General features: G+C 39.6%; 1 protein-coding gene across 4 annotated transcripts in view; it reads left to right on the forward strand.

Moving 5' to 3' along the window:
• The window catches only part of ZNF532 (zinc finger protein 532), an 83,821-nt gene that overhangs the window by 22,282 nt on the left and 33,844 nt on the right, over positions 1–27,695 (forward strand). For all 4 annotated transcript variants that reach the window (XM_045021884.1, XM_045021880.1, XM_045021883.1 and 1 more), the window contains one exon: positions 19,915–22,265. In XM_045021884.1, coding sequence (XP_044877819.1) covers positions 19,935–22,265 — 2,331 coding nt within the window. In that variant the 5' untranslated portion in view covers positions 19,915–19,934. The remainder of the gene's footprint in view (positions 1–19,914; positions 22,266–27,695) is intronic.

The following is a 27,695-nucleotide window of genomic DNA, read 5'->3' on the forward strand; positions in this document are numbered from 1 at the left end:
TAATTACTTCTGATTAGGCACTTTCAAAGAAACAACGTGAACAGTTGTGAACATTCACTACATCCATAGAAGCAAAGGAGATTTTCTTTTCTCCGGAACTTTAAGTCCCAGGCAGACTGCGAAGAGCTACAAAAGGAGCTCTCAAAACTGGGTGACTGGACAACAAAGTGGCAGATGAAATTCAGTGTTGATAAATGCAAAGTAATGCATGTTGCAAAATATAATCCCACCTATACATGTAAAACGATGGGGTCTAAATTAGCTGTTACCACTCAAGGAAGAGCTCTTGGAGTCATTGTGGATAGTTCTCTGAAAACATCCACTCTATGTGCAGTGGCAGTCAACAAAGCAAACAGAATGTTCGGAATCATTACGAGAGGGATAGATAATAAGACAGAAAATATCATATTGCCTCTCTCCATAAATCCATGATACACCCACATCTTGACTACTGTGTGCAGATGTGGTTGCCCCATCTCAAAAAAGATATTTTGCAATTGGAAAAGGTTCAGAAAAGGGCAACAAAAATTATTATGGGTATGGAATGACTCCCGTATGAGGAAAGATTAATAAGACTGGGACTTTTTAGTTTGGAAAAGAGACAACTAAGGAGGGATGTGATAGAGGTCTATAAAATCATGACTGGTGTGGAGAAAGTAAATAAGAAACTGTTATTTACTCCTTCTCATAACACAAGAACTAGGGGCCACCAAATGAAATTAATAGGCAGCAGGTTTAAAACAAATAAAAGGAAGTCTTTTTTCACACAACGCACAGTCAACCTGTGTAACTCCTTGCCAGAGGTTATTGTGAAGGCCAAGAATATAACAGGGTTAAAAAAAGAACTAGATAAATTCATGGAGAATAGGCCCATCAATGTCTATCAGCCAGGATGGACAGAGATATTTTCCTTATCCTCTGTTTGCCAGAAGCTGGGAATGGGTGACGGGATGGATCTCTTGATGATTACTCGTTCTGTTCATTCCCTCTTGGGCACCTCGCATTGGCCACTGCTGGAAGACAGGATACTGGGCTAGATGGACCTTTTGGTCTGACCAAGTATAGATGTTCTTATGTTCTTATATCCCTGGGGCCTATAGCATCTTCTGCCTTTTTTTCTGGGATGGGATCTGTGAGAGGTCCCACCACACGCTGTCAGAAAAGCAAGCTTAATTCATATGATCCACTTCACTGGTGTTACTCTCTGTTATGCAATGGTCTCTTGAAAGCATTTCGGCACTCTGCTAGAAGACTAGTATCCAGGCTTAAATAACTCCTACATTCTTTGGAAAACTTCTGAGAAAAAAATCTTTGAGTGATCCGTAGACAAAGTAGTGGCTGAATTTTGAGAGAAGCTGAGAAAACGCTTCTCGTAACTCAAGTAGTATGAAAGGGATTTCAAGTCCTTTTACAAAAGCAGGAAGTCCTTTGCCAGGTAGTCAGAATAGACAACCAGTACAAAAGAGGGAAATCAAACAGGTCTAGAGGAGGTAGGACTAGGAGAGATCTCATTCTGTATCACCCCCTCTGAAGTGAGAGAGTCCCTGATCTGAATACTAAATGGCCCCACATCGCATTGGTCAGATGGGTTCAGTAAATAATCAAGAATGGATAGGCTATAAAATTAAATCAGTATCCCCAAACACAAGTTGTTTTTATGTATTGCACCCCAAAATTGGTGGAGAGCAGACATGAAGGAAGTTGCATTTCAGGGTAATTGTCCTCCATTCTAAGTCTGGGCAGAAATGAGTGGCCTTGAACTTCAAACTTTTTCTGTTCTGTTAATCTGAGATACATATCCATGTTTGCACATCTCACAGAATATTTTTCAGACTTAAATATGGTTTTAACCATTTTACATTCTAGGTGAGTCCACTTGCTCTCTCAAGTGCACTACAAATCTTTACCAAAGCACTTGTAGCCTTAGTGGCAGCCCTCAGGCAGAAGGGTTTTCACTTTTTACCTGTCTCCTAATTTGGGCTCCATTCATGGAGAAAGTGAAGGCAGATATTCTGTGAATAATCCATTCTTGGGAGATCATGGTTTCATGACAAATCAGGATGTCACCTTATCCCTGTTGTAATGGACTTTGCAAACTGCATATTAGGCATGGGCAGGAGTAGAAGTCAGTGGTCTGGCCTGCAGGCAGATTGTTGTTGATTTTATCCTAAAACACCTGCCAGGAATCATGCTTGGAAGTAGAGCTCTCCAGGATGAAGGAATAATCAGGAAGGGACCTTGAGATAAAAGGGAGGAATCAGGGTTCAAATGCCTGGCTGCTGTGATAGAGCCAAAATGTAATTTAAGCTGGGAAGGTATTGGTCCCAGATGCCTGAGAACAACAGCCTGCCTAAAAGAGGGAAGAGCAGTAGCAGTACTTTTTCCTGAGGTGAAGGGAAGCTCTGACTACAACTTTTCATCCACTCAGCAAGTGGGAATACTGGCCACTTGCATGTATGTGGCTTTTTCCCGGCTGAGTTGAGTTCACAGACTCTTTGAAAGTCCAGTGAATGGGAAAGACGCATAGTAGGAAGGGTGAGCCTGGATGTGAGATACAAGTAAACTTTGTTTTACCTGATGTTTTTCACTAAGCATCCAGGATCACCATTCCTTCCCACCTGTACTGGGAATTGATCTACCTTCTTTTGATCGACATTTAGAACTATGCCTTATGTACTCTTTTGGTGAAGTTTAAACATTTAACCTTAACCACGCCTAATGTTACAGCATGCAAGTTCTTTTGAGCTATTTTTCAGCTTTGGAAGGAAACTTAACTGAATTCTTAGTGAGGGAGGAACAAAATTCCTGTTTTGACCTGGACAGTTTCAGTCTTACACAGTATTTTATCTGAGGACTTTTATTATGCTGCTATTGTCATATGTAAAAAGTTCAAAATGTGTAATTAAAAGAAAATCTTAAACAAAGCAGATTTTAACTTTGTAGTTTCTTTGAAATGCATAAAAATAAAATGTCTGTGTGGTATCTCGAAAGTACAGAATTTAGTTTTAATCCAGCTGGGCTGTACTTCTAATACAACATTCATTTTCCTAAAATAAATCACTATATATTCTAACACTGAATTGTTATCCAAAACATTTTAAATGGTTCTCTTTGTAGAAGCAAACAGGTCTGTGTTTGTGAAATTGTGCATAAGATATTTTGTGCCTATAGTCTTATTACCAGTGGTTTTGATAATCTGCATCATAAAATCAAAAACACTGGAGATGGAAAAAGAACTGCTGGATACTTATCAGTGGAATTTTGTTTCCCATGATATAGTCAATAGTGCTTTCTTCATTTAAACCACATCTTCTGTTCCTAAAGTGGATTCTGTGTCTGGGGGTCAAAACCAGAGCAGTCACTCTTTTTAGTTTGGGGTGAGTCCTACAATCTGGCAAGGGAATCAAGGATATATCCCCAAAGCCAGAATCTTGTTGGTTCCTGACCTTTCATACTGCTGAACATTTTTACCTACCTCCCCCCCCAAAGCTCCCCAAATCAGTGAAATGGATATTTTCTTAAATTTCTAAAATATTAGCTAGTTAGCTAGTAATTGGTGTCTCTCTTTACATATTGTCTTTGAGGAACATCAGCATTGTCCTTCTGGTAAGGCAACCTTGAATCATGGCTGACAATACATAGCACAAAGCCAAGGGGTCTAAGCAGCACGACAATTTCCTTCTAGCCGTGTACTGAAAGCGAGTTCCCTGTTAACATGTCCCTCCCTTTAGTGTGCCAACCAGGGTAGACTCCATGCTAATTTGCAATTCAGCGAAGACCTTGCAGAAGAGAAATGTAACTGAGTGCTGGTCTACGAAGGGAGTTCACTGAGTTCAAGCACACTAGCAGATCCACTGTACATAAGCAGAAGTAATAGCTTGCAAATATCTTTAGTCCTCAAAGTCTCAAGGATCTGCTATAGTGGATGTTTTAGTAGCTTTTATGTCCCCTACCTCCTTTACAGATGATGAAGAGAAGATCTATACTTAGCACTAAGGAAAGGAAGCAGTGTAGCTGTTTGGGGCAGGGACTGTCTTTTTATTCTGTGTGTACCGCGCTTTGCACAATAGGATCCTGGTCCTTGACAGGGGTTCCACGGCACTATGATTATATTACTAATAAGTTACTCTAGGCTTCAGTTGCTTTCTTTTTGCTTCCTGCTGGTGTATGATAAACGACAATTCTAATTTATTATTTTCATCCATGGACATTTTACATATGGCTTTGTGTTCCAGAATTGTTAAACTGGCTGTGTTTGCCTAGGAAGAAATAGATTTTAAGGCCAGGTGCGACTGTTTAACTATCATTTTAATCTATGCTGAAGTCCTGAAGGATGCTGGCCAAAGAACCTCACCCAATAATTACTATTTCAATCCAATAACTTCTGTTTGAACTCTAGCATATCTTTAAAAAAAAATCCAGTCTTGATTTAAATATAGGATTTGTGCTCATGAAGGTTTCATTCCTCTCCTTATCCTAATTCCTCCTTTCTGATCACTGCTGTCCATTGTGCAATAGCTTCCCTGACCAAGCCTAATACAGGTATCAACTGCTGCCTCAAAGGTGGAATTGCTGCAGATGCAAATCTCCAATCCCCATCTCTGATTCTTAAAGAAACAGTATAAGGCCAAGAAAACAGAAGACCAGATGGAAAAACACAAACGTCCTCAGTGATTTGGATGAACTTTAAAAATGGTCTGTTTTCATTTATAACCGAAGAGCCTATCCTTGGCTCTAGGCACTTTTAATATTTATAAAATACACAGTACAATATATAAAATTCACATTATCACATTCAACACAGCCACTGCCAATGAACCTATAATAACTCCCACATACATTGTGACTTCATTCTCTCCCTCAACTAGCTCCCTTCCCAAATATCTGTGAGCATTTATGGACTTTTCAGCATGCCTGGATAATCATCAATGTTGGGGTCTGGCAGACCGAGTGGAGCAAATTCTTGAGTCTAGGATGCTTCAGGAAAAAATAATAACCTGCCCGAAAGCCCCACCAATTTTTTTAAAACAAAGTGGGCTTGAGCATCTTCACTGATCTAAAATGCAGAGGTTTATTCTAGTCAGAGAAATCATCTCAGATAGGCAGTTCCCAAATTCTTCAGGGCTTTAAGTTTTTTAAAAAGTCTTTTTAAAATCCATTCTGAAATCAGCAGGCAGCCAGAACACATCTGGGAGCATTGATACTATGTGCTGTTAGTGAGAAACACGGCCAATAAGTGGGTTGCCACATTCTTTGCTAGCTTCAGTTTCTAGATGGTCTTAAAATGTATCTCTGTTTAGAGCACAGCCTGTTAATATAGTCTTGAGGTGGCAAAGGCATGTATTGCTGTAGCAAGATCCTCAAATGAAAGAAAGTCAGTCATCTTACCATAACAGATGGAAAATGTGGCTACAGCTCCTATCTGAATAGCCTAGGCTCTAGCAAGATCCTTAAATTGCAAATGTGCATATAATCTTCAGTTTTTATGGCCCATGTCTTGCATTTACCAACATTAGGTTTATCTGGATTGAACATCAGTCTGTTAGCTCTCCTCTAAGCCCCAATTTTATGCAAGCACTAGGAAACGTATACAGAAAATTCCCTCTGGAACATTAATTGCTAGGAGTGACAGACATGGTGAAGGTAGAGACAAATTATTTTGATGTCCATGATTGTTGATCTTGGCTCACCTCTGCATTTCTTTTTACAGTAGTTTTATGGTAGTCTCTAAGCTCTTATTCTTTCTGACTGTCATCATTTTTGTTCTGTGAACCTTTTTGTATCTTTCTGGTAATGAGGGTCCCGTACTGAATTAATATTCTAGACATTGCTGTATCAAAGCCATATTGAGACTACTAACCTACCTGGTTTTTCACATGAAGCCTTTATGTCTATATCTGCAAGGTAAAGGTGTGATTCCCCTGCTTGTGTACACATACTCACACTAGTTCTTATGAAGCTAGTACAAATATAAATAGCAGTAGGACTGGTAGCAGCAGTAGAAGCATGGTTGAGCTGTGCTGAGTACATACCCACCTGAGTGGGTATATATTTGGCATGGTTCAACTGTTCCTCCGCTGTTGCTGCCAGTGTTACTGGGGTACACTGCTATTTGTGCTCATGCTAGCTCAATGAGAGGTAGGGTAAGTATGTGTGCACGAGCAGGGAAATTACACTCCTATATTGCAATGTAGACATAGCCTACAACATTTATCATAAAGATGCATTGTCCTCTTTTGCTACCAGATCACATTGCACAACCAAGATTAATTTGAAGTCCAGTGTTGACCTTCAGGGTACATCTACACTGCAATGTAAGTGTTAGTCTATGAACCTTGGGTTTGCAAGCCCAGGCCTTGAGCCTCCACACTGCATATTGATTCTGGGTTTAGAATTTCTGGAGCTCGGCCTCAAACCTAGGGCTCCAGCTTCCAAACTGCAGTGCTGAGTCAGACCTGAGTCAAACCACTATATCCCAGGCTTCCTACCACCCTCTCCAGATGTGGCCGCTTTAGGCTTTGGCATCACAACAAATGCATGTGGGTGGTCGTAGGAGTCAAGAAGTGGGTGTCTATAACCGTCTGAAAGCTGGCTTATAACCCAGACTACTACAGGTCCATCACTAACCAGTTTGGCGTTGGAAAGTCGCTGTGAGTAAAGTGTTCATGGAGGTTTGGGAGCCAATCAGGCGTGTGGTTTACCCAAACAGGCCAAAACAATATTCCTGAAGTAACTGGTGGTTTTGAGAGAATGGGGTTTCCAAACTGCGCCAGGGCCATGGACTGGACTCATGTGCCCATTGTTTGCCCTCTTCAAGGAACATGTGAGTACATAAACTGCAGAGGGTTCCACGTTATTATGCAGGCCCTTGTGGACCACAGAGGCCTATTTATGGATGCTAGTGGGGGCTACCCTGGAAATGTTCATGATGCCATGGTTTTCCCGTGGTCAGGAGTCTACAGTAGACTGGAATACTATTCCCACCAAATGACATTGTCATAAATGGAGTTACTGCCCCCACTGTTATTCTGGGGGACCCCACATATCCCCTTTTGCATTGGGTATGAAACCATATCCTGATCTCAGAGGGACCAGCAAAAGAACATTCAGTTACATTCTTAGCAGATGCAGAATGGCAGTTAAATGTGTATTTGGCAGACTGAAATCCCACTGGCACTGTTTACAGACACATTTGGAAGCCTTTGTCATGAATGCTGTCCATATTATTGTGGCTTGCTGTGCTCTTCCTAATACTTGTGAAGCCAAAGGTGAGCCATGTGCCTGTCCATGGAGCTATTACAGTAATGGATTGCTGAACTGGTGCACTCAACCAGAAAGTCCACCTATCACAGCTAGGACAGGATGCATCTAGGCACACAAATCAGGGATGCTTGGTGCTTCCACATCATGGACTCATGGAAGAGGGAGAATACTAAGTTTATGAATATGCTTGCACAGTCTTTACATCTTGCAATGAAATGTATGTGGGAGGTTGATAGCCGTGCATTGTAGTTATGAATATCATGACAGCTTATGAAGTGGCAAGCACTGGATTTTAGAGTATGGCTTGATTTAGAGAAATTTATTGAGAAATAATGATTGCATACAAATTCCGAGTTTTCCCTTTTTATGTGATAACTTTTTATTATTTGAAGTATACATTACATGATATAGTGCAGTGATGCCAATAAAATTTCTTAATAAAATAAACTTTATTTTTTGAAGATTTATTAGAAACACACAATATTAAACCAAATTGTTTGGAACTGATTGCACTATCAACTCCTACTGTTGAGTGTCCCTGGCCCCCCATTCTCCTTTGCCTTTCTTCTACCTTTAGTGTGCACTTGGTGCCACAGCAGGTGGGTGGAGCTGTTCACGGGGGCAGAGGTCAGCAAGTGGTTGTATGTATGCAAGGAGGAGGGGGCTAGCATGGGCTGGAGATCTGCATGTGGTAGATTTGCCGTATCCAACTGCTGTTAAGTCCTGATTGCATGGGCCAGCCAACCATGGAATTGTCCAAAGTGTTCCTGGTCTGCAGCACATGGAACCACGGAGGGGGATTCCGGCCGTGGTGCAGGTGCAGCAAGAGGCTGTATTCTGATGGCTAAAAGCATAAGGTCTCGAACAGGTCTTTCGGCTGAGCTCTGTCTTTTTTCCTCAACTGATATTCCTCCTCCAGAAACTGTGCTGCAAATCTTCCTTATGTACTGAAACTCTGTCCTCTCACTCTGCAGCCTGCCTGTGTCTTTCCACTTGCCGCAAATCTTTCTCCCTCTGGCACTGCACCTGCTTGTTGGGGGGAGGGATAGCTCAGTGGTTTGAGCATTGGCCTGCTAAACCCAGGGTTGTGAGTTCAATCCTTGAGGAGGCCACTTAGGGATCTGGGGCAAAAATTGGTCCTGCTAGTGAAGGCAGGGGGCTGGACTAGATGACCTTTCAAGGTCCCTTCCAGTTCTAGGAGATTGGTATATCTCCAATTAAATCTAAAAAATCAGAATGTCTAGAAACACTTCCGCTTGGACTGGTCTGTGACAGTTCTGCATCCCAGGGGCCTGCTGAAGTGGGCCCATGCTGCTGAGGTGGCAGGACCATCAGAGCTGAAAGAGTCTAAAAGCAGATATCAGACTGTGTGCATTATTGTTTGTGTTTCCCAGAGAGGTTCAGTGCCTCGTGAAACAACAAGCTAAAAATGATCCTTTGTAACCTGAGCTCGTGTAGATTCTGAGAGGAATGCCTCAGCTTCCAGAAGCTCCTTAGACAAAATTCAGTTAATCACAGTGAAAAGACTGCACAGACAATGGTAAGTTACAATTTACTATGATTTTGTTTAAAAATTACAGAGCTCCTTGGCCTTTTGGGGATTGTTGAAGGGCTGGTGCAGCTTTCTACATAAACCTTCTCTATACTTTCAGGCATTCCACATTCTTGAGGACATCACCAATCCTAGAGGTCCCAGAATGGCGAAGGGGGATTTTATTCCAAGCTTCTGGTGGCAAGACAGTTGTGTCTGAGACAGAGGTGTTCCTTGACAGAGCAGCATATGTACGAGTGGAGTGGGCTGTTGACCTATAGAGGAGGGCCTGGGAAATATTCCCTTCCCTGAAATTTGTCTGCCTATCTGGAGTCCCTACTACAGGGAAAAAGTGCTGTTTCAGTGCCCAGGATTGGCTCAGAATTCATGAAGGAATCAACAGAATGCTGCACAATTGTCCACATACATGATTGTCTCTGTACAGCACTGATAGGCTGTTCTGAATGCATCTACCCAGGAACTACGCGTAAACATTCCGTCCTCCCCCATCTTCTTGGCACATTTCTGTACTGCATACAACCTCCTGGGTGTACTCCTGGTTGTACTCCAGACACTGATTTTGTCACCCATGGACTACACTTAACCTCCCCGACAGTGGACAATTTTCTGTTTACAGGCAGCTTGTTATGATGTGGCATGCCTGATTTGTACAGTGTGGTGTATTAAAAGGGAAAGCAGTATTGGTTCTTATTTTACACACCCTTGCGCATATCTGTATGCAATTGTGAGTTTCTAGTAAAAATTTAGTTTTAAATGCTTGTTTCACTGTTCTTTGTATTTCCTTGAATCATAGGCGCCAACTTTCCCTGGCACAGGTGGGAGTTCGTGCCCCCCCGGCCCTGCCCCGACTCCACCCTTTCCCCACCCCTGCCCTGCCCCCATTCCAACCCCTTCCCCAAAGTCTCCGCCCCGCCCTGCCTCTTCCCCGAGCACGCCACATTTCCCTCTCCCCCCCGAGTTGTGTGAAACAGCTGTTTCGTGGCACAAGCGCTGGGAGCTAGGGGGAAAAAGCGGGCACATGGCACACTCGGAAGGAGGCGGAGCGGAGGCAGAGGTCAGCTGGGCGGGGAGCACCCACCAATTTTTCCCCGTGGGTGCTCTGGCCCCAGAGCACCTACGGAGTTGGCGCCTATGCCTTCAATCCCTCGTGGTGTGTGTCTGGAGGGGCTTATGCCACAGCGCTCGGCATTAGCAGATATATGTTGGTGCCCACAGCTTGCAATAAATTTTGTACTGGGTTATAAATAGGAAATTCCTCCCATCCCTATGTTAATAACAACAAACATGGAGCCAGAAACTTAACAGGCTCAGGGACTACTTCTGCCTTTTGCATTTCTGATGCTGCATTCTCTTTAGTACCTTTGTAATTCTGTTTAACAAAAGAAAAAAAATCGTGTTCCTTTGATGCTGCTTATTGCTGATGGTTCAGTTATTTGTTAATTTTGTCTCTCTTGTTACTGTGAAGACTGTGTTAAAAGCCACATTTATAACTACATCAAGCATTTTACAATTTTCAGTTATCTCTGTTTAGAAACCACCCTTCATTATGGTTTTGAAACTGCCTGGAATTCGTCTCAATACAACAGCGCCTTCCCTAAGGGCAACTGGTGTCTTTGAACTAGTGTCCTTAAACTCGCTTTATCCACATGACTTGGGTCCTTCAAGCTGTTCCACACAGACATAATCTGCATTGGTATGGAGACCTATTGAAGTCAATAGGGCTCTACATTGGCTCAGAAATCTGAGTGCGTGAAATTACTGGATGGGCACCATAGTTTGTGCACAGGGCTCGAGACTAGGTGCTGTACATTCCTTTATATTTTTATACTGAAATCCAAAACAGCTGTTAAAAATAACAAACTATGTTTTTATTTCATCTACTATATGTGTAGGATAACATGCAGTTAACTCAGTGTTTCAGCTACAGGTGACTTTTTTAACATTAAAATCGGTTTTTACAATAATATGAGCATTTGTATTAAAAGTTTTAAAAGTAGGGCTGTGAAGCAATTAAAAAAATAATTGCGATTAATTGCAATGTTAAAAAATAATAGAATACCAGTTATTTAAATATTTTTTGATGTTTTCTACATTTTCAAATATATTGATTTCAGTTACAACACAGAATACAAAGTTTATAGTGCTCACTTTATATTTATTTATATTTATCAAAAAATATACACTTTGATTTCAGTTACAATATGGAATACAATATATATAAAAAGTAGAAAAACATCCAAAATATTTAATAAATTTCAATTGGTATTCTGTTTAACAGTGCAATTAGAACAATGATTAATCACAATTTTTTAATTAATTTAATTAATTTTAATTTTTTTGTAGGGCCAAATTAATTAAATAGAATTCTCAGCCCTCTTCGTTAAAAGTCTACCTCTTTTAAGAGACCACTTTTTGTGTTGATGCTTGAGTGGTCGATTACTATAGGTTTAACTGTATTTGGTCCGTTTTTTTTCATTAGGGATAGAAATCACACTTTCCAGATTCAATTATCAGGGTCACTTGTCTTATCTTTTTTGACAACTAGACAAACAAGTGTTTCTAATCTTCAATGTCTCCCTAATTCTCTGGCTTTTCAAAAATTATTGTCAGTGATTCGGTAAGTTATACTTTCCTTAACACAAATGTATGTCATTTGGACCACCAGATCTGAATACAGTGGAATTCAGTAATTCACACTAATGGCTGCAACTATAATTTTGAATAAATTAAAATTTTGTAAATTTGTAATTAAGTGCACAAACAATAAAATAAGGCTACTGTTATTTCAAAATGTACTTTTTATGCTTGAAAAGTGTAGTTTGTTTATATCAGTGTTTCTCAAACTGGGGTTGCCGCTTGTGTAGGGAAAGCCTCTGGCGGGCCGGGCCGGTTTGTTTACCTGCCCCGTTCGCAGGTCCAGTCGATCGCGGCTGCCACTGGCCGCGGTTCGCCGCTGCAGGCCAATGGGAGCTGCTGGAAGCGGCGGCCAGTATGTCCCTCGGCCCGTGTCACTTCCAGCAGCCCCCATTGGCCCGGAGCAGCGAACCGCGGCCAGTGGAAGCCGCGATCGGCCAGACCTGCGGAGGGGGCAGGTAAACAAACCGGCCCGGCCCGCCAGGGGCTTTCCCTACACAAGCGGCGACCCCAGTTTGAGAAACACTGGTTTATATGCTACAGTGCACCAGTATGTTTTTTGTAAAAGTAATAAAATCTTGAGTACAATACTCTGCTAACAGTCTTTACTGAGAAGGTGAATTATTCTGAATCAAGAAATGCAGATTAGAAAAGTCTGAATTAGTGAGGTACAATTGTGTATTATTTTCAAGAAGTGAATTTATTTAAAAGCAATTTCAAATCATTTACTTGAATCATGATTTAAATCATTAATTGTAATCCTCTTTTGAATTTGTACTTTTTAGTTATTTTCCTAAAGAAAGGTTAATTCACATTATTTGTTAACTGTTAAAACATTTTGATTGGGAACTAAATGTAGCCTTCATATTAAATTTGATCCTTCTTTTTGGTAACCAGGAGGATGCACTATCTATACACATTAATTAAGCTATTACATAAAGCGTAAGTTATATTTATTCAAATTCTTAATTTTTACATTTTGTGTATGTTAGAAAATGGTGAATAATGCATTTCTTATTTACTTGATGGTTAATTTTTAACATGTGAGCCTGTCAAGCTCTAGTTGGATAGAAATTCAGATCAATTAAAAATGCACAACACCAGTATTTTAAATCTTTTTGTTAAATAAAACTACCGTAAATATGGTGCATACATAACAAAAAAAAATTATGAAAGATTTCTTTGCATTGTAAACTAACCGATTTATTAAACAAAGGAAGTATTGTCTATAGTTAATGAATTGAACTGATTGGTTTTGGTCATCATGTCCTTCAAGATTTTAAAACGAGTAGATTTCATCCTCTCACCTAGTTTTTTTTCCCCCATAGGTTGGAAAAGGAAAATAAATCCCAGTTGGTTTCTTAACTTTGAATGAACTAATCATTGAATTGAACTGGTTGACTAAACAAATACATTGTTTTCTGTGCTTCTGCAGAAGAGGCTACTGCTGTCAAAATTTGATTTAGCATTTCAACAGTCTGATTCCAGGTGCTTAGCCAGTTCCTCCAGTTCAGTGTTGAATGCTAATTTTTTGTATTTAATTTACACAATTTTAATATAAGAAGCTTAGGCCATAATATAGTTGTCGGTTGCAAATTAATTTAAAATAGGTTTATTTAAAAAACATTTAATTTAAATAAAAATCCAGATTTTTTTAAAAGCTTGATTTTTATCGACCGTGTTTTCATTCTAATTCCTGCTTTTTATTCATAGTAGGGCTGTCAAGAAATTTAAAAAATTAATTGCGATTAATTGTGCAATTAAAAAAATCGTGAAATTAATCGCATGATTAATCGCACTGTTAAACAATAATATAATACCATTTATTTAAATATTTTTGGATGTTTTGTACATTTTCAAATATACTGATTTCAATTACAAGACAGAATACAAAGTGCACAGTGCTCACATTATATTTATTTATATATATTTAGTTTTGATTACAAGTATGTTAAGCATATCTGCACGTAAATACCTTGCAAGGCCGGCTACAAATCCCATGCAAATGCCTGTTCTCACTTTCCAGTGACATTGTAAATAAGAAGTGGGCAGCATTATGTCCCATAAATGTAAACAGACTTGTTTGTCTTAGCGAATGGCTGAAGTAGAAGTAGGACTGAGTGGACTTGTAGGCACTAAAGTTTTGCATTGTTTTGTTTTTGAGTGCAGTTATGTAACAAAAAAAAATCTACATTTGTAAGTTGCTCTTTCACGATGAAGAGATTGCACTACAGTACTTGTAAGAGGTGAATTGAAAAATACTGTGTCTTTTGTTTATCATTGTTACAGTGCAAATATTTGTAATAAAAAGTAATATAAACTGAGCACTGTACACTTTGTATTCTGTGTTATAATTGAAATCAATATATTTGAAAATGTAGAAAAACATCCAAAAATATTTAATAAATTTCAGTTGGAATTCTATTGTTTAACAGTGCGATTAAAACTGTGATTAATTGACGGCTCTAATTCATAGGTATTTTTACAACCTCTTTATTATTTCCTAATTTTCCAAACTTTCTTTTTCTTGTTAAAGACAGATTTAAAACTGATTTCACATGCCTTGCCATTTTTAGTCATCCTCATTTTATATGGTTCTTTTTTCTCACTAGAAGTATTCTCCCTTCTCTGCTATATTTGTGAAAACCCTTTTAATTCTTATCTCCTGTAGCTATCAGCAACTTGTTCTTTCTCTGGTGCCACTGCCCTCATCACATGACATCTGTCCTACAAAGAGAACCATTTCTTCTCTCTACCCAGTTTTCTCTATCATCACCTCTGTTATTCCCCATTTCTTTTTTTGAGGACACTGTTAATTCTCAAAATTACAGCCATCATACCACTCTTGGCCTCCAAAACAAAACCACCACCCATCCCCAAGTTAACGATGTGTTACTTACTGTTTCTCCATATAGTACAGGAAGTAGTGATCTTATCTTTTAATGACGTCATTTCCTACCACATCCTCAATCCATTTCAATATCTCCTGCCTTTTCCTTAGCACTGAAACTACACTCCTTATTGTGGTCAGTTACTCCCTCCCATTGTTCTGATCTTGGCTCCCTTACACTACATTATTTTCCTCTTTGACCTCAGCACAGTATTTGACATTATTGGCTACATCAATCCTATGTTTTAAACATGATGGTGGTATCTGATATTCTTTTGTCTTTCTAATAGCTATTGGAACATGGATTATAGGTCCACTAAAGGCTGTCCTTGAAAGTTCTAGCTGCGTTCAGTTCTTTGTGTACTGTTTCCAGCATGGATGTCCAGAGTCTCTTCTATCAGAGCACAAAGAATTTCTGAAATCCTATGCTGCGACTATGAAGAAAAGATTATTTACCTCCACAGTAGCATTTGCAAAGTCCATGGCAACTGAACTGATCTGAGGTGGCAGGCTAGTAAATGTAATGTGGTGATGGCTGAGCTTATTTAGTAGTGAGGAATTTCAGGGTTACTTTTTTAAAAAAGAGCTTTGTCAGGGTTTGTGTACAAAATAAAAAAATTATTGCTTAGATTAAATACTTGCAACATATAATATGAAAATTCTAATTTATATTAAAACTTCCCTTTTAACCCCTGGGAAAGTCTCCAGCCTCTCTCATTTGTTTGTCTGCTGAGCAGTCAATTCCACTGTCACAAACTATCAGCCGTATCTTGCCATGGAATGGCTAGTTGTTGGTTCGCCAAGAGTGGTGCACAGTAGAAGTGCTGATACTCCCAGGCTACCCAAATCCTATTACAAGTAGACTTGTGTTTCTCAGATGACTGCCTGCCACATGACAGCTAAATTCCTGGGCTGCACAAGGTTGTCTCCTGATTTTCATAGCCCATAGGGTTTTCCATATTAGATCAAACCAAAGATACCTCAGACCCAGTAGTATCCTGTCTCCAGAAATGGCCTGTGCTTGATGTTTCAGAGGCATGTAAATACCCAAGCATCAGTAAGATATCTGGACATAGGTGCAGTCCTGGATGCAGTGTGGGTGGGGTGGTGAGTGGAAACTAACTTCCTGATACTTGTTAGCTATCAGCTGAATGGTAGACATGTGAGTTTCCAAAAGTGGCAGGATTGGACCCTCAAGTCACTGTACAGACAAAATGGCAATTTTCCCGGTCTTTGGACTTTTATATTATCTGCCTGCCTTTTGAAGGTGTCCATCACCAGTGTATCGGGGCACCAAATACAGCTATTAGACATGCATTATTTTGTTCCCAAACACTTGTACTTACTATAACAAGACTGTAGCCCATCTCAGGATGGATGGTCAGTTCATCTGTAAAAATCACATCTCAATACATCTGAAAAACTTTTAAGGGAGCCCAGTCCTCTGATAACATAAAATGAGTTACAGAAACTGAACACACATGTTTAAATGTCACAAGCAAACAATTCTGTTGCAACTCAGCCTTGATTATCTGAAATGTAGTCCTGTCCCCCACCCCCATCATCTTTTCAAACTATGGTTTGGGGAGCCCTTCTGGGTGATCCGTGGAACATAATCTGTCATATTAGTGAAGCCTCTGTCATTCTTTAAAGTAATGATAATTTCTTCCAGATGTGGCCCAAGACAAGAGTTGTAGGGCTGTTCTATATGGGGGACATTTTTCTAAAATGCTGCTCTCTGTTTCTAAAACTAGTTAAGCCAAACAGATTTTAATGGTGGCTGAAGCTTTAGGATAGATTCATTTTTAGATCCTGAACCATTTTTACTCAACCAGTGTCAAAAAGCAGATTTTGAACTAAGTGTCAAATTTAAGGTGAAGAGCAGAATCCTTAGCTTTTGCAGTTAAATACCTCAAGAGAACTGTAGCAGTGAGTAGCATCAGTACAGCTGAAATAGGGATGGGACCTAAGGTCTCTGTTAAACTTTTAAAAGTCTTGGCCTGTTTTACATTTTTATTGCTGTACACATACATAAGCTCTCTTTTGTGGTAAGTTTGAGAAAGATAGTGGATAGGTCACTTCAGTGGAGCTGCACTGGTTTACATCGCCTAAGGCTCAGACCTTTGAATCTTCCTTGTATACCAGAAATGGAAACTATAGGCATGGGCTAGCGCTGATTATGTAGAGAATAAAGTACTGAGGATATAGGCGTGAAATAACATGTTTTGGATATTTCAGTACAGATGGAAGCACCAGAGAGGCAGGAAGGCTACTGAATAGTCACAGAGCTGCATGCTGTAGTTCCTGTATGCAGAATTATTGTTTTTAAAAAAGAGAGAAAAAAAACCCCATTCAAACAGTCCTATCCCATTTCCCCCCTTCAAAAACAAACAAACAAACAGTCCCCCAAACAAAAAGAAAAACCCAACCTCCACCACTACCGCCACCACAATAACCTGGTAAATTTGTTAATTTTATTTTTAATACCTTATTTTATTTTACTTGTATCACATCCTGAGTGTGCTTCAATAAACCTAATCTGAGCAGCTGGCTAGTGATATCTCTCCATGGGGAGATTAAGATATTTTAAATTCCATTGAAAATCAAAACTTGTGTATATGGTCTTTAGGAGATCCTATGAATTTGTGACCCGGCATCCTGTTTTTCTCTGGTTGGGTTGTCAGTGAAATAGTTGAGAACTACTGCGTTCTTCCAACAAAGGCATCTTCCAGTTGTATTTTAACTATCTGTGATGTTATGTTATGTTCATGGTTAACGCTAACAAAGCTGGAGCCCCTGCAAAGCCATTTTATTGTTCCCCTTACATACAAGGGCCAGAATTCAATAATCAAGCTTCTTTCCTCTTTCTACCCCAAATACCTATGCTGTGACCATGGCCTGAGATGGGAAGGGAAGTCTAGGTATTATGTTTAGACCAGGTATATGTATTCATGGAAGGAGTTAAGTGAGTAGTGAGTGAAGATTTCTGGTTAGTAGAAATAAAGAGGAATGTGTGATTTCCCCTAGTGATACATGGATGATACTTACTGATAGTACAAGGTGCTGAAGTTATAGCCGGAGAGCCCTCACTCAATAAGTAGCAGCTTGTTCTCCACACCATGTGCCCATCAAAGCACTGGAGCACAAGCAATAAAGATGTCGCTAGTACTTCATTCTGTCTTAGGTGGGAACCCATGGCCTGCATTCTGCTGCATTGTCTGAACCATCACTGCTCTTGTTAACTATATGTGACAAGACCCAGTACTCCCTTTTAATTTTATCCTGTCAAACAGCTGCTTTAATGGTAGCAAGCAGAGTCCTCTGCCTATCCTGCACAGGAAGTAAGCATGCCACTAAGTTCAAGCTCCTGACTCTTTCATATCAGGTTTTCAGAGAGTTAGGACTTGTGTGCATGGGGAAATTGACAGGCAGCTATAACAGAAAATCCCTGTGTAGACACACTGTTCTGAAATAAATATGACTTTATTCTGAAGTAACTGCTTTGCTTCCAAAGTACTTTGGAAGCAGAGTAGTTATTCCAGGCTAAATCACTTTTATTCTGGAATAGAGTGTCTACACGGGTGAGTTATTCTAGAATAGTTAAATTGTACTGGACTAGCAATAGCAGAATAACTACAGTATTTCAGAATAGCTGTGCTGGTAAGTTTCCTCTGGGTAGACAAGGCCTTAGCTAAGATTCTTCTCAGGTGCTTATGAATTTGCACAAGGCAGATCTATCCCCAGCACTAGGTATTCTAAAGGCTGTAGTTGAACTTTAGTCCATCTGAAGCTCCCAGGACAAAACTTGAAATTAGAAAGTTTTTTGCTGCTTTGCTACAGTCTCCGGGTCTGCTTCCTTATAGCCAAAAATGTTCTATTTTCATTAGCAAAAACTGGCTTGTCTTCCCAAATATCATTACTTTACAAATGAGTTCAATACGGTATTTTAGTCTAGGATGTCAAGTATCAGAGGGGTAGCCGTGTTAGTCTGGATCTGTAAAAAGTGACAAAGAGTCCTGTGGCACCTTATAGACTAACAGACATATTGGAGCAGAAGCTTTTGTGGGTGAATACCCACTTTGTCAGATGAAGTCTAGTCTAGTCTAGTCTAGGATGCATTTGTTTAAAGACCCTCTGAAAAATGTTACTGCATTACATCCACTGGTCAGGCAAACGATGTTGGTATATGTGTTTAAAAGCAGTTCAGTTAACAGGATTTTAACCCTAGAGTGGGAGGGGGGCAAAAGGTCCTTTACAGGTACTCCTCATACTCTAACCTTGTGAAAATATTCTGGGGGCAGCTAATTAATAACCCACCCTTTTGTAAACTCAAAGGAATTTCAGTCTGCCTAGTTCTTGCAGAGAAAAAGGAAAGATTGCAGGGCAGTGTCACAGTTAACAAAGGGCAGCCACCATAACAAAAGTACTTAACAGTCAATGGGACTACTCAGAGTACATAAAGTTAAGCATGTGTGTAAATCTTTGCAGGATTCGGGGCCATGGTAGGTGACTGAAAATAGTCTGGGAAATAGCTTACTGAGGTTAACTGTTTACTGTAAAGACAGTTCAAATGCCCAGTACTGCAAAGACCTCATGACCTTAATTGATTCAGTCGCCAGATATGCTGTGTTGCTGTAGCCATGTTGGTCCCAATGTATTAGAGAAACCAGGTGGGTGAGGTAATATCTTTTATTGGCCCAACTTCTGTTGGTGACAGAGACAAGCTTTTGAGCTACATAGAGCTCTTCCTCAGGTCTGGGAAAGGTACTCAAGACTGTCACCGATAGTTTGATCTTATATTTAGCTATGATACTCTTGAGTACCATTCCCAGACTTGAAGAAGAGCTCTGTGTAGCTCAAAAGCTTGTCTCTCATCAACAGAAGTTGGTCCAGTAGAAGATATGACATCACCCATCTTGTGTCAGTCAATAGATGTCAAATAGCGGGCAACACACCTCCCTCTCTACTCTGTCTATTTAATTGGAGCTGAACTTATCAACCTAAATATATATACTAAATTGGAATTAATCCTGATGGAACCTGTTTCATAGCTGTACTGAAAAGTGAGTATTCTGGACATCCAAGTCATATAGAGGATAGTGTGATGGAACAATGCATTTTTAAAAGTGCATTTGATCTACAGTCTTTGTGTATGTTCAGTGGTTTGCCTAACCATGAAAAGTACAAATGTGTAAGAGATCTAGGTTTTTAAGTTCCATAATGTAGAGGTGTCTGGCTTTTAAGCACAGGAGTAGGGTGCTTTTGAAAGGAAAGTGTAAATCTAAAATAAAAGGGAAAATTATAATCCCCAAAGGCTTCTTTTGTGCTGGTCTCACAGTGTAATCATTTGGCATGTTCGCTTGGACCTGGACAGCTATTGCATAATTTCTAATTTCTGAAAAGAAATTGTGATTTATAACACTTCTGTACATTCATGGGTGAAATAAGTGTGGTAACACTTCGCAAAACTATTTGCAAACTATGTATAGGGGCAGTATTTTTATATATATATTGTATTAAAATATGGTTTTGATGTTTAATATACTGACATAAAGATTTTCTGCTCTTTTTACAGATTTGCTTCCAAACAAATACATGAACATGGGGGATATGAAGACCCCCGACTTTGACGACCTTCTTGCAGCCTTTGACATCCCAGACATGGTTGATCCTAAAGCAGCTATTGAGTCTGGACATGATGATCATGAAAACCACATAAAACAGAATGCTCATACAGATGAAGATTCTCATGTGCCATCATCATCAGATGTTGGTGTGAGCGTCATTGTGAAAAATGTACGTAATATTGATTCTTCTGAAGGAGTGGATAAGGATGGCCACCATTCCACAGGCAATGGCTTACATAATGGTTTTCTAACAGCATCTGCTCTTGAAAGTTATGGTAAAGATGAAGGGAAGTGTCTGAAAGAGGAGGGGTCAGCCTCTGAGGCTACTCTGAAAGACTCAGCTTTCAACCAGTTTAGCCCAATCTCAAGTGCTGAAGAATTTGATGATGATGAAAAAATAGAAGTGGATGATCCTCCAGATAAAGAAGAGATGCGTGCAAATTTCAGAGCAAATGTGTTAACAGGATCAGTTTCTCAGCAGGAATATGACAAACTAAAGATGCTTGGAGGGGAAAACTTGATTAAACCTGGAATTTCAGTTTCAAGTAATGTAGATAAAAACAAAGGTGTTAAAAGAGAAACAGAAACAAACTCTGTGAATTTAAGTATCTATGAATCATTCAAAGCCCGAAAAGTAGAGGACAAATTGCTAAAAGACAATTCTGAAAACAGGGTACTTGATGGAAAACTAGGTACTGAAAAAGGTGAAACAAATCTTGCGAGCATTTCACAGTCCAAAGCAAAGTCATCAGCAAAGCTTTCTTCATGCATTGCTGCAATTGCAGCACTGAGTGCTAAAAAGGCAGCTACAGATACCAGTAACGAATTACAGTCTACTTCAAGAGAATCTTCTCCATTACCAAAAGACATGAATGAAAGTCCCCGGGCTATTGAGAAATCACCTGAATCTCAGAGTCTTATTGATGGTGCTAAAAAACCATCTATAAAACAACCTGATAGTCCCCGAAGTGTATCAAGTGAAAACAGTAGCAAAGGGTCTCCATCTTCTCCTGCAGGGTCAACGCCAGCCATTCCAAAAGTTCGCATAAAAACCATCAAGACTTCCTCTGGGGAAATCAAGAGAACAGTTACAAGAGTGTTGCCAGAAGTTGATTTGGACTCTGGTAAAAAGCCAGAGCAAACTGCTTCCATGGTAGCTTCCATGACATCTCTCCTATCCTCTCCAACGTCTGCTGCTGTTCTTTCTTCTCCTCCTAGGACACCTCTCCAGTCAGCAGTTGTCACTAATGCAGTTGCATCTGCAGAACTTGCACCAAAACAGGTCACTATTAAACCTGTGGCTACTGCCTTTCTCCCAGTTTCAGCAGTTAAAACAGCAGGTTCACAAGTTATTAATCTGAAGCTTGCTAACAATACTACAGTGAAAGCCACTGTAATATCTGCTGCTTCTGTGCAAAGTGCCAGTAGTGCCATTATTAAAGCTGCTAATGCTATACAGCAGCAGACTGTTGTGGTGCCAGCATCAAGCCTTGCCAGTGCTAAACTTGTGCCAAAGACAGTCCATCTTGCCAACCTTAATCTTCTGCCTCAAGGTGCTCAAACCACTTCTGAACTCCGCCAAGTGCTAACAAAACCTCAGCAACAAATAAAGCAGGCAATAATTTCTGCAGCAGCCTCACAGCCTTCTAAAAAAGTGTCGCGAGTCCAGGTGGTATCATCTCTACAGAGTTCTGTAGTGGAAGCATTCAATAAGGTGCTGAGTAGTGTTAATCCCGTCCCAGTTTACGTCCCAAACCTCAGTCCTCCTGCCAATGCAGGCATAACATTACCAACACGTGGTTACAAGTGTTTGGAATGTGGTGATTCGTTTGCTCTCGAAAAGAGTCTGACACAGCATTATGATAGGAGGAGTGTGCGAATTGAAGTGACATGTAACCATTGTACAAAAAATTTAGTTTTCTACAATAAATGCAGTCTTCTTTCCCATGCTCGTGGACATAAGGAAAAAGGAGTTGTAATGCAGTGCTCTCATTTGATTTTAAAACCAGTCCCAGCAGATCAAATGATAGCGTCTCCTTCAAGCAATACTGCTGCATCGTCTACTCTTCAAAGCCCAATGGGAGTTGGCACACATACTGTAACCAAGATACAGTCTGGCATAACTGGAACAGTAATATCAGCCCCAGCAAGTACACCTATCATTCCAGCTATGCCTCTAGATGAAGACCCATCAAAACTCTGTAGACATAGTCTAAAGTGTTTGGAGTGCAATGAAGTTTTCCAAGATGAGACATCTCTTGCTACACATTTCCAGCAGGCTGCAGACACAAGTGGACAAGTAGAGTATCTTATGTTTAAATTCCAGTGTTTCAGCAGTAAGAATAGGAGATTTGAATATGTTTTTTGCTTTCACTTAAACATTCATACCTCATTTGAGAGAAGTAATAAATACTTGAAAAAATATTTAAAAAATAGAAAAAAAAACTGCAAGCACAAAATAGTGAATGTCATTGTTTTCAGAATTGGAGTATACTGTTAGAAAAATTTTATTCAATCCAGGTCTTAAAAGTTTACATCTGTAAGGGTGGTGGAGGTTTTTTAAATTAAGATTTAGCAAAGTTTCTTAGAACTGTGCCCTGAGATACTGATATTGGTAATGAGAATTTGTAGTGATCCTTTATTATGCTTTGGAATTTAAATATACAATGGAATCCACTTAATTGGCACCCTCCTTAACAGTACACTCACTTAATGGGAACGATTGTCTTATGGTTGATTGTGTCTTTGATTTGATTTCAATTTTTATTACTTGTAGTGCGTAAGTGTGCTAGGCGCTTATTTGGGTGCTACAGTGATTCTAGGCAATGAATAAATGGCACACTAACTCTATTTAAATGATATGCCTGCTGTGCTTTGCGGGCCTTCTGAAAATAGAAGTGAAAAGTGGTGTTTGCTAGCATATATTTCCAGCTGTGTGCCCATTTGTTTACTTGTTACTGCTTTCTTTCTCTCTTATGGTTGGTAAAATGAGTCAAATTTATCTTAATATAGTATTTTAAAAATATTGTGTACATTGCATACTTTAAATAAAAACTTATTAAATAAAAGTGAAATAAACCAATGCACAATGTATTCTATAAGCCTCTGATAATTGAGACCATTGCTTAATTGGCATATTTGGATTTTCCCTGGGGTGTGCCAATTAAAAAGGATTCTACTGTATTTCAAAGCATTTCGCTGGCTTTCGTGTTGCAACTTCCTGTTATGTGTGAATGGAAAGCCAGTAAAATACACTCAGATCAACAGAGACAGGAGTGTGGTATAACATTCTTCATCTTACAGGCAATGGCAGGGGTAGACTTGCTGAGCTTTTGCACTTAGTAAGAAATCCTCTGATAGTACAGATGCAGATGGCTTCTACAAGGGCCTCCATATTATTTAAGACTCCTTGTGGGACTGTGCTCCTGGGATGTCTGTGAAGCAACACTTTGTAAACATCACCTCAAGTAGCTCATCATATAAAGGTAGATGAGTGTGGAAACACTGAATCCAGGATTGCGTGGATTATGTGACACAGTAGCAGATGCTATTCCAGCTATTAGCTGGGATAATAGTTACAGAGGGCCTGTAGTGAAATCTCATGGCCTTACTCTGGGTTGCTATGTGCGAATTCCCACCCTTTGAATGCTGTAGAGATTCCTGCATAAAGTCTGATTACTCAGGCTTTGGGTGAAGAAGATGGAATGGTGAATTTTCACCCTTAGGTCCCACTATACTTTTTAACCAAGCGTTTAACCAGTTATTGGCATGGTTGACTCTAAATATATTTTGTGCCGATGCACAACATAGTTAAAACTCCATAACTGGTCAGCTAACCCTGTCAGAGGCCTAGGCTGGCATACAGTTGGCTTTTTTGTAACTAATCCATTACTATTATTTATATTATGGTAGTGCCTAGGAACCCCACCTAATCAAGTCCCCATTGGGCTTGGCACTGTAAAAGCAAGTAACAAAGAAGACATTCCCTGCCCCAGAGAGCTCAGAAGCTACATATCAGACAGGACACGTGGCGTGCGGGTGGGCTGGGAGGATGAGGTAAGGATAAAATGAACAAAGTTGAGCAGAAAAGCATGGAAAAAAAAATTCTCGATCATGCTGGGTTTTTGTTGGTGGTTTTGCCAGGGTGGGCAGAACAACATATTCATGTTTGTGTAATCGGTGTGGCTTGTGCTGTTTCCTCCCAGTTGTCCCTAAACTAGGATGTTCTTGCCTAATGCGCTGCTATTCTGAGCTGTGTGCATGTCCTTTGGACACATTTTCCTCTGCTGAGGCTTATGGGACAGCAGCCCAGATTTCCCCAGAATAAACCTGAGCAGGCAGAATGAGAGGTGCAGACATTCAAATACAGTTGTGAAGGCAGAAAAGCTGCTATGGGGACGCAAACTAGACTGTATTGCATATAACTTGTAAATGACATGGCTGTGTCTAACTGGTAACAAAACCTCTTTAAAAGTTTAAGTGTTGACAAGGCCTTAGTGTCTGGCCATGTGATATTCTGTTTTCAAAGAAAAAAACAAGCATTTTAGCTACATCAGCCTCCATTATTTCAGTGAGCCACTGCAAGGGCAGAAATTTTTAAATTCTCTTTTTTTAAAAGGACACTGATAATAAATAAATTTTAAATGTTATAAATCTCTGTTGTTTGCAAAATCCTCTTTAAAAAACTGAATTATTTTTCCTATTTATTGTGGTCTTTTTCCTTTGTCAGACATGGTTTTAACCTCTCTGACCACTAGTATTACAACTGAGATGCAATGCCCAACGTGAAAGCAGCTTTAATGAACACGACCATTTTAGGTAACGACAGTATATCACATTTTTCTGACAAGATATGTTTTTGTGCTCTATCATCAATCATTGTAAGCATTGTTGCAGAAGGACATTATCTGGGTATTTATTAATAATTTTTGAATTTTTCTCTGATTATAATATCCCTTTAGAAACTTGAAAGAGAAATATTATTTCTTTATCGACTTTTGTTCTTCCTTGTACCTAGCACTGGCTTATTATTGTAAAGTTGCTCAAGAATGTGGGTTGCTAGCACTGATTTGTTTTTTGGGGCAGTGGGGGGTGGAGAAGAGGTTGGAAAAGGTGGATTGATTCGGGGGGGATGAGGGAAGAACATGTGGAATTATTTGGATTTTGCAAACAAATAGAAAGCACAGTAACTCTTATTTGGAGGTTACCAATCTTCACAGTGTCCTTTTAACTACTCTTGCAATGCAGGTAGCACAAATGTTGTGTTTTGGTTTAGTTTAGATAATAATTTTTTCTTTTCAAAAATATTTTTCGGAAAGAGAAAAATATCCAAAAAACCCCATCGGCCCAACTGTTTGAACATGGAGGTCCTTCTCCATATATTATAGGAACTCTTCTGTGTTATTTTGTGAAAGATCCACACAAACCACTGCAGAAACGGACTATGTGTCTAATACTGTAGATGAATAAGGGCTTATCTACATGGCAGTATAGAACTATGTCAGTGCAAAGTAGGTACTTTTTAGAGCATGCCAACAGGGCCCACATGGAGCAATTAGAGTGCTTCACAAATTACACCCGGTTAGAGTTATTTGCCACAGTGTGTAGACAAGCCCAAACTTTATTCATGTAAGTAGTCCCATTGAACTCAATGGGCCCACTCATGTGTAGGTGCAGGATTGAGCCAGTGGGCTATATAGTGAACTTGAAGATAGTGAACTTGAAGTAATAAAATGTTCAGGTAAGATAGGCTTAGAGGTATAACTGCATAGCTCTCATGGAAGCTGTGTAACCAATACCCCTTAATATGTCTTAACTGGTCTTGTGGGGGGGGGTTTTCTCCTCACCACCATTTTCCCCCAAGCCTCTTCCTCCTTACTCCTAGATCCTAAATTAAGACGTAATGCTTGTCACACTGAGAAAAACATGTTTTGTTCTTATGTGGGTTGGAATGATAGACGTGGAAATTCAGGCCCACCTTAAGACCAACATAAAGTGTTAAGCAGAAGCGTTGGCTTGTAGAATTCCCTGGTAGTGTCTTCTTGTAAGCAGCTACAACTACAAATATTTTCTACACTTGTTAAAGTAGCAAACTGCCTACTTTGACAACTAGTATTGCTGGAGTTTTGTGACATTCTGGAGTGTTAGTGTTGTAGACTAATTATGCAAAGTGCTTGCTGTCACTTCTGAAACTGAGGAATACTTGGTGGATTGGTAATGGTGTATGGCTTTTCTGTGGCGTAACATCCAGGTTTTCTTTTGTAGTGCTGCAAACAAAGATACTTTGGAAGGAATATGAAAAATCCATATATTTCTATTATTGGAATAAGAAGTTTTGTTTTGCCATTTTCTTATGTAATCAAAGAATACTCCAGATTCTCCACTATTGTATTACTGCTTGTTAATACGTAGATGGCAAAAGATAAATTGTGGCAGTGGTACTGAAGCTCAATAAATGTGGTAAGAACATTTTAAATAGAGTTATGGTTAGTCAGGCTTTTGCCCTTAAGCCTGTGATTAACACAAAATTAAAACCCCACGTTAGTTCTATTAGTAATGGAAGTCATAATTCAGTGTTTCAGGAATTATTTGTTGGGACAATTAAGAACAAATATTTGGCTTTTTAAAGTGTGTGTGTGTGTGTGTGTGTGTGTGTGTGTGTGTGTGTGTGTGTGTGTGTGTGTGTGTGTGAAATGAGGACATTTTGTGGCACATGCTTAGAACAAGCCCATGCTCCAACATATAGGGCCATCAAGATTATAAAGTTTAAAAGTGAGCTGCTTAAAAATAAACTCCCTAATTCAGTGTAGAGTTCAAGATATTTCATGTTAATATTCTTCTTTAAAATAAAACTTTATATAATTTTTTTCTGGGTTTGCATGGGTCCTCAAAAGCATTTAGACTGAGATGCTGCATTATGAAAGGAATAAAAATGAACTTACTTTGACTCTTGTCAGGTTTCTAAAATTAGAGAGTAGTACAAAATAGTGTCTTTAAAAAAGAATCCCTTTATAGCTGAAATACTGGCATCATTGAAGTCAAAGGCAAACTTCCATGAAGCAAGGATTTCACCTTATATATTTAGGGTCTGATCCTGCAATCCTACTCAGATAAGCAATCTTTACCAGAACGTGCCTGTGACCCTGGTGGAGAATCACCATAATATTAATAAAAAGTATATTCCATGTTAGAATAAGCATAACATTCTCAAATTGTTAAATTATTTGGGGGATTACTTTGGCTCATGGTATTTAGTAATATTCTTTTAAAAAACAAACCCCTTAATGTTATCGTTCACAGTAGCTATTAAGGGCCTGTTCTTGCTGCTTTTGTAGTCAGTATCAAAACTCTGACTTACATGGGAGCAGGTTTAGGCCCTAACTTTACATGGGTGCATAGACTCAATTGCCAATAATGATGAGTCAGCACCATACGTAAGCTACTTATAACTAGGGCCCTACTAAATTCAGGGTCCATTTCGGTCAATTTCATGGTCATAGGATTTTAAAAATTGTAATTTTCATGATTTCAGATCTTTAAATCTGAAATTTAATGGTGGTGTAATTGTAGGGGTCCTGACCCAAAAAGAAGTTATTGGAGGGTTGCAAGGTTATTGTAGGGGGGGTTGTGGTGCTGCTACACTTACTTCTGTGCTGCTGCTGCTGGCAGTGGTGCTGCCTTCAGAGCTGGGTGGCCAGAGAGCGGCTGTTGTTGGCCGGGTGCCCAACTC

The sequence above is a fragment of the Mauremys mutica genome, chromosome 6 (genome assembly GCF_020497125.1).
Source record: "Mauremys mutica isolate MM-2020 ecotype Southern chromosome 6, ASM2049712v1, whole genome shotgun sequence".
NCBI classification, from domain to species: domain Eukaryota; kingdom Metazoa; phylum Chordata; order Testudines; family Geoemydidae; genus Mauremys; species Mauremys mutica.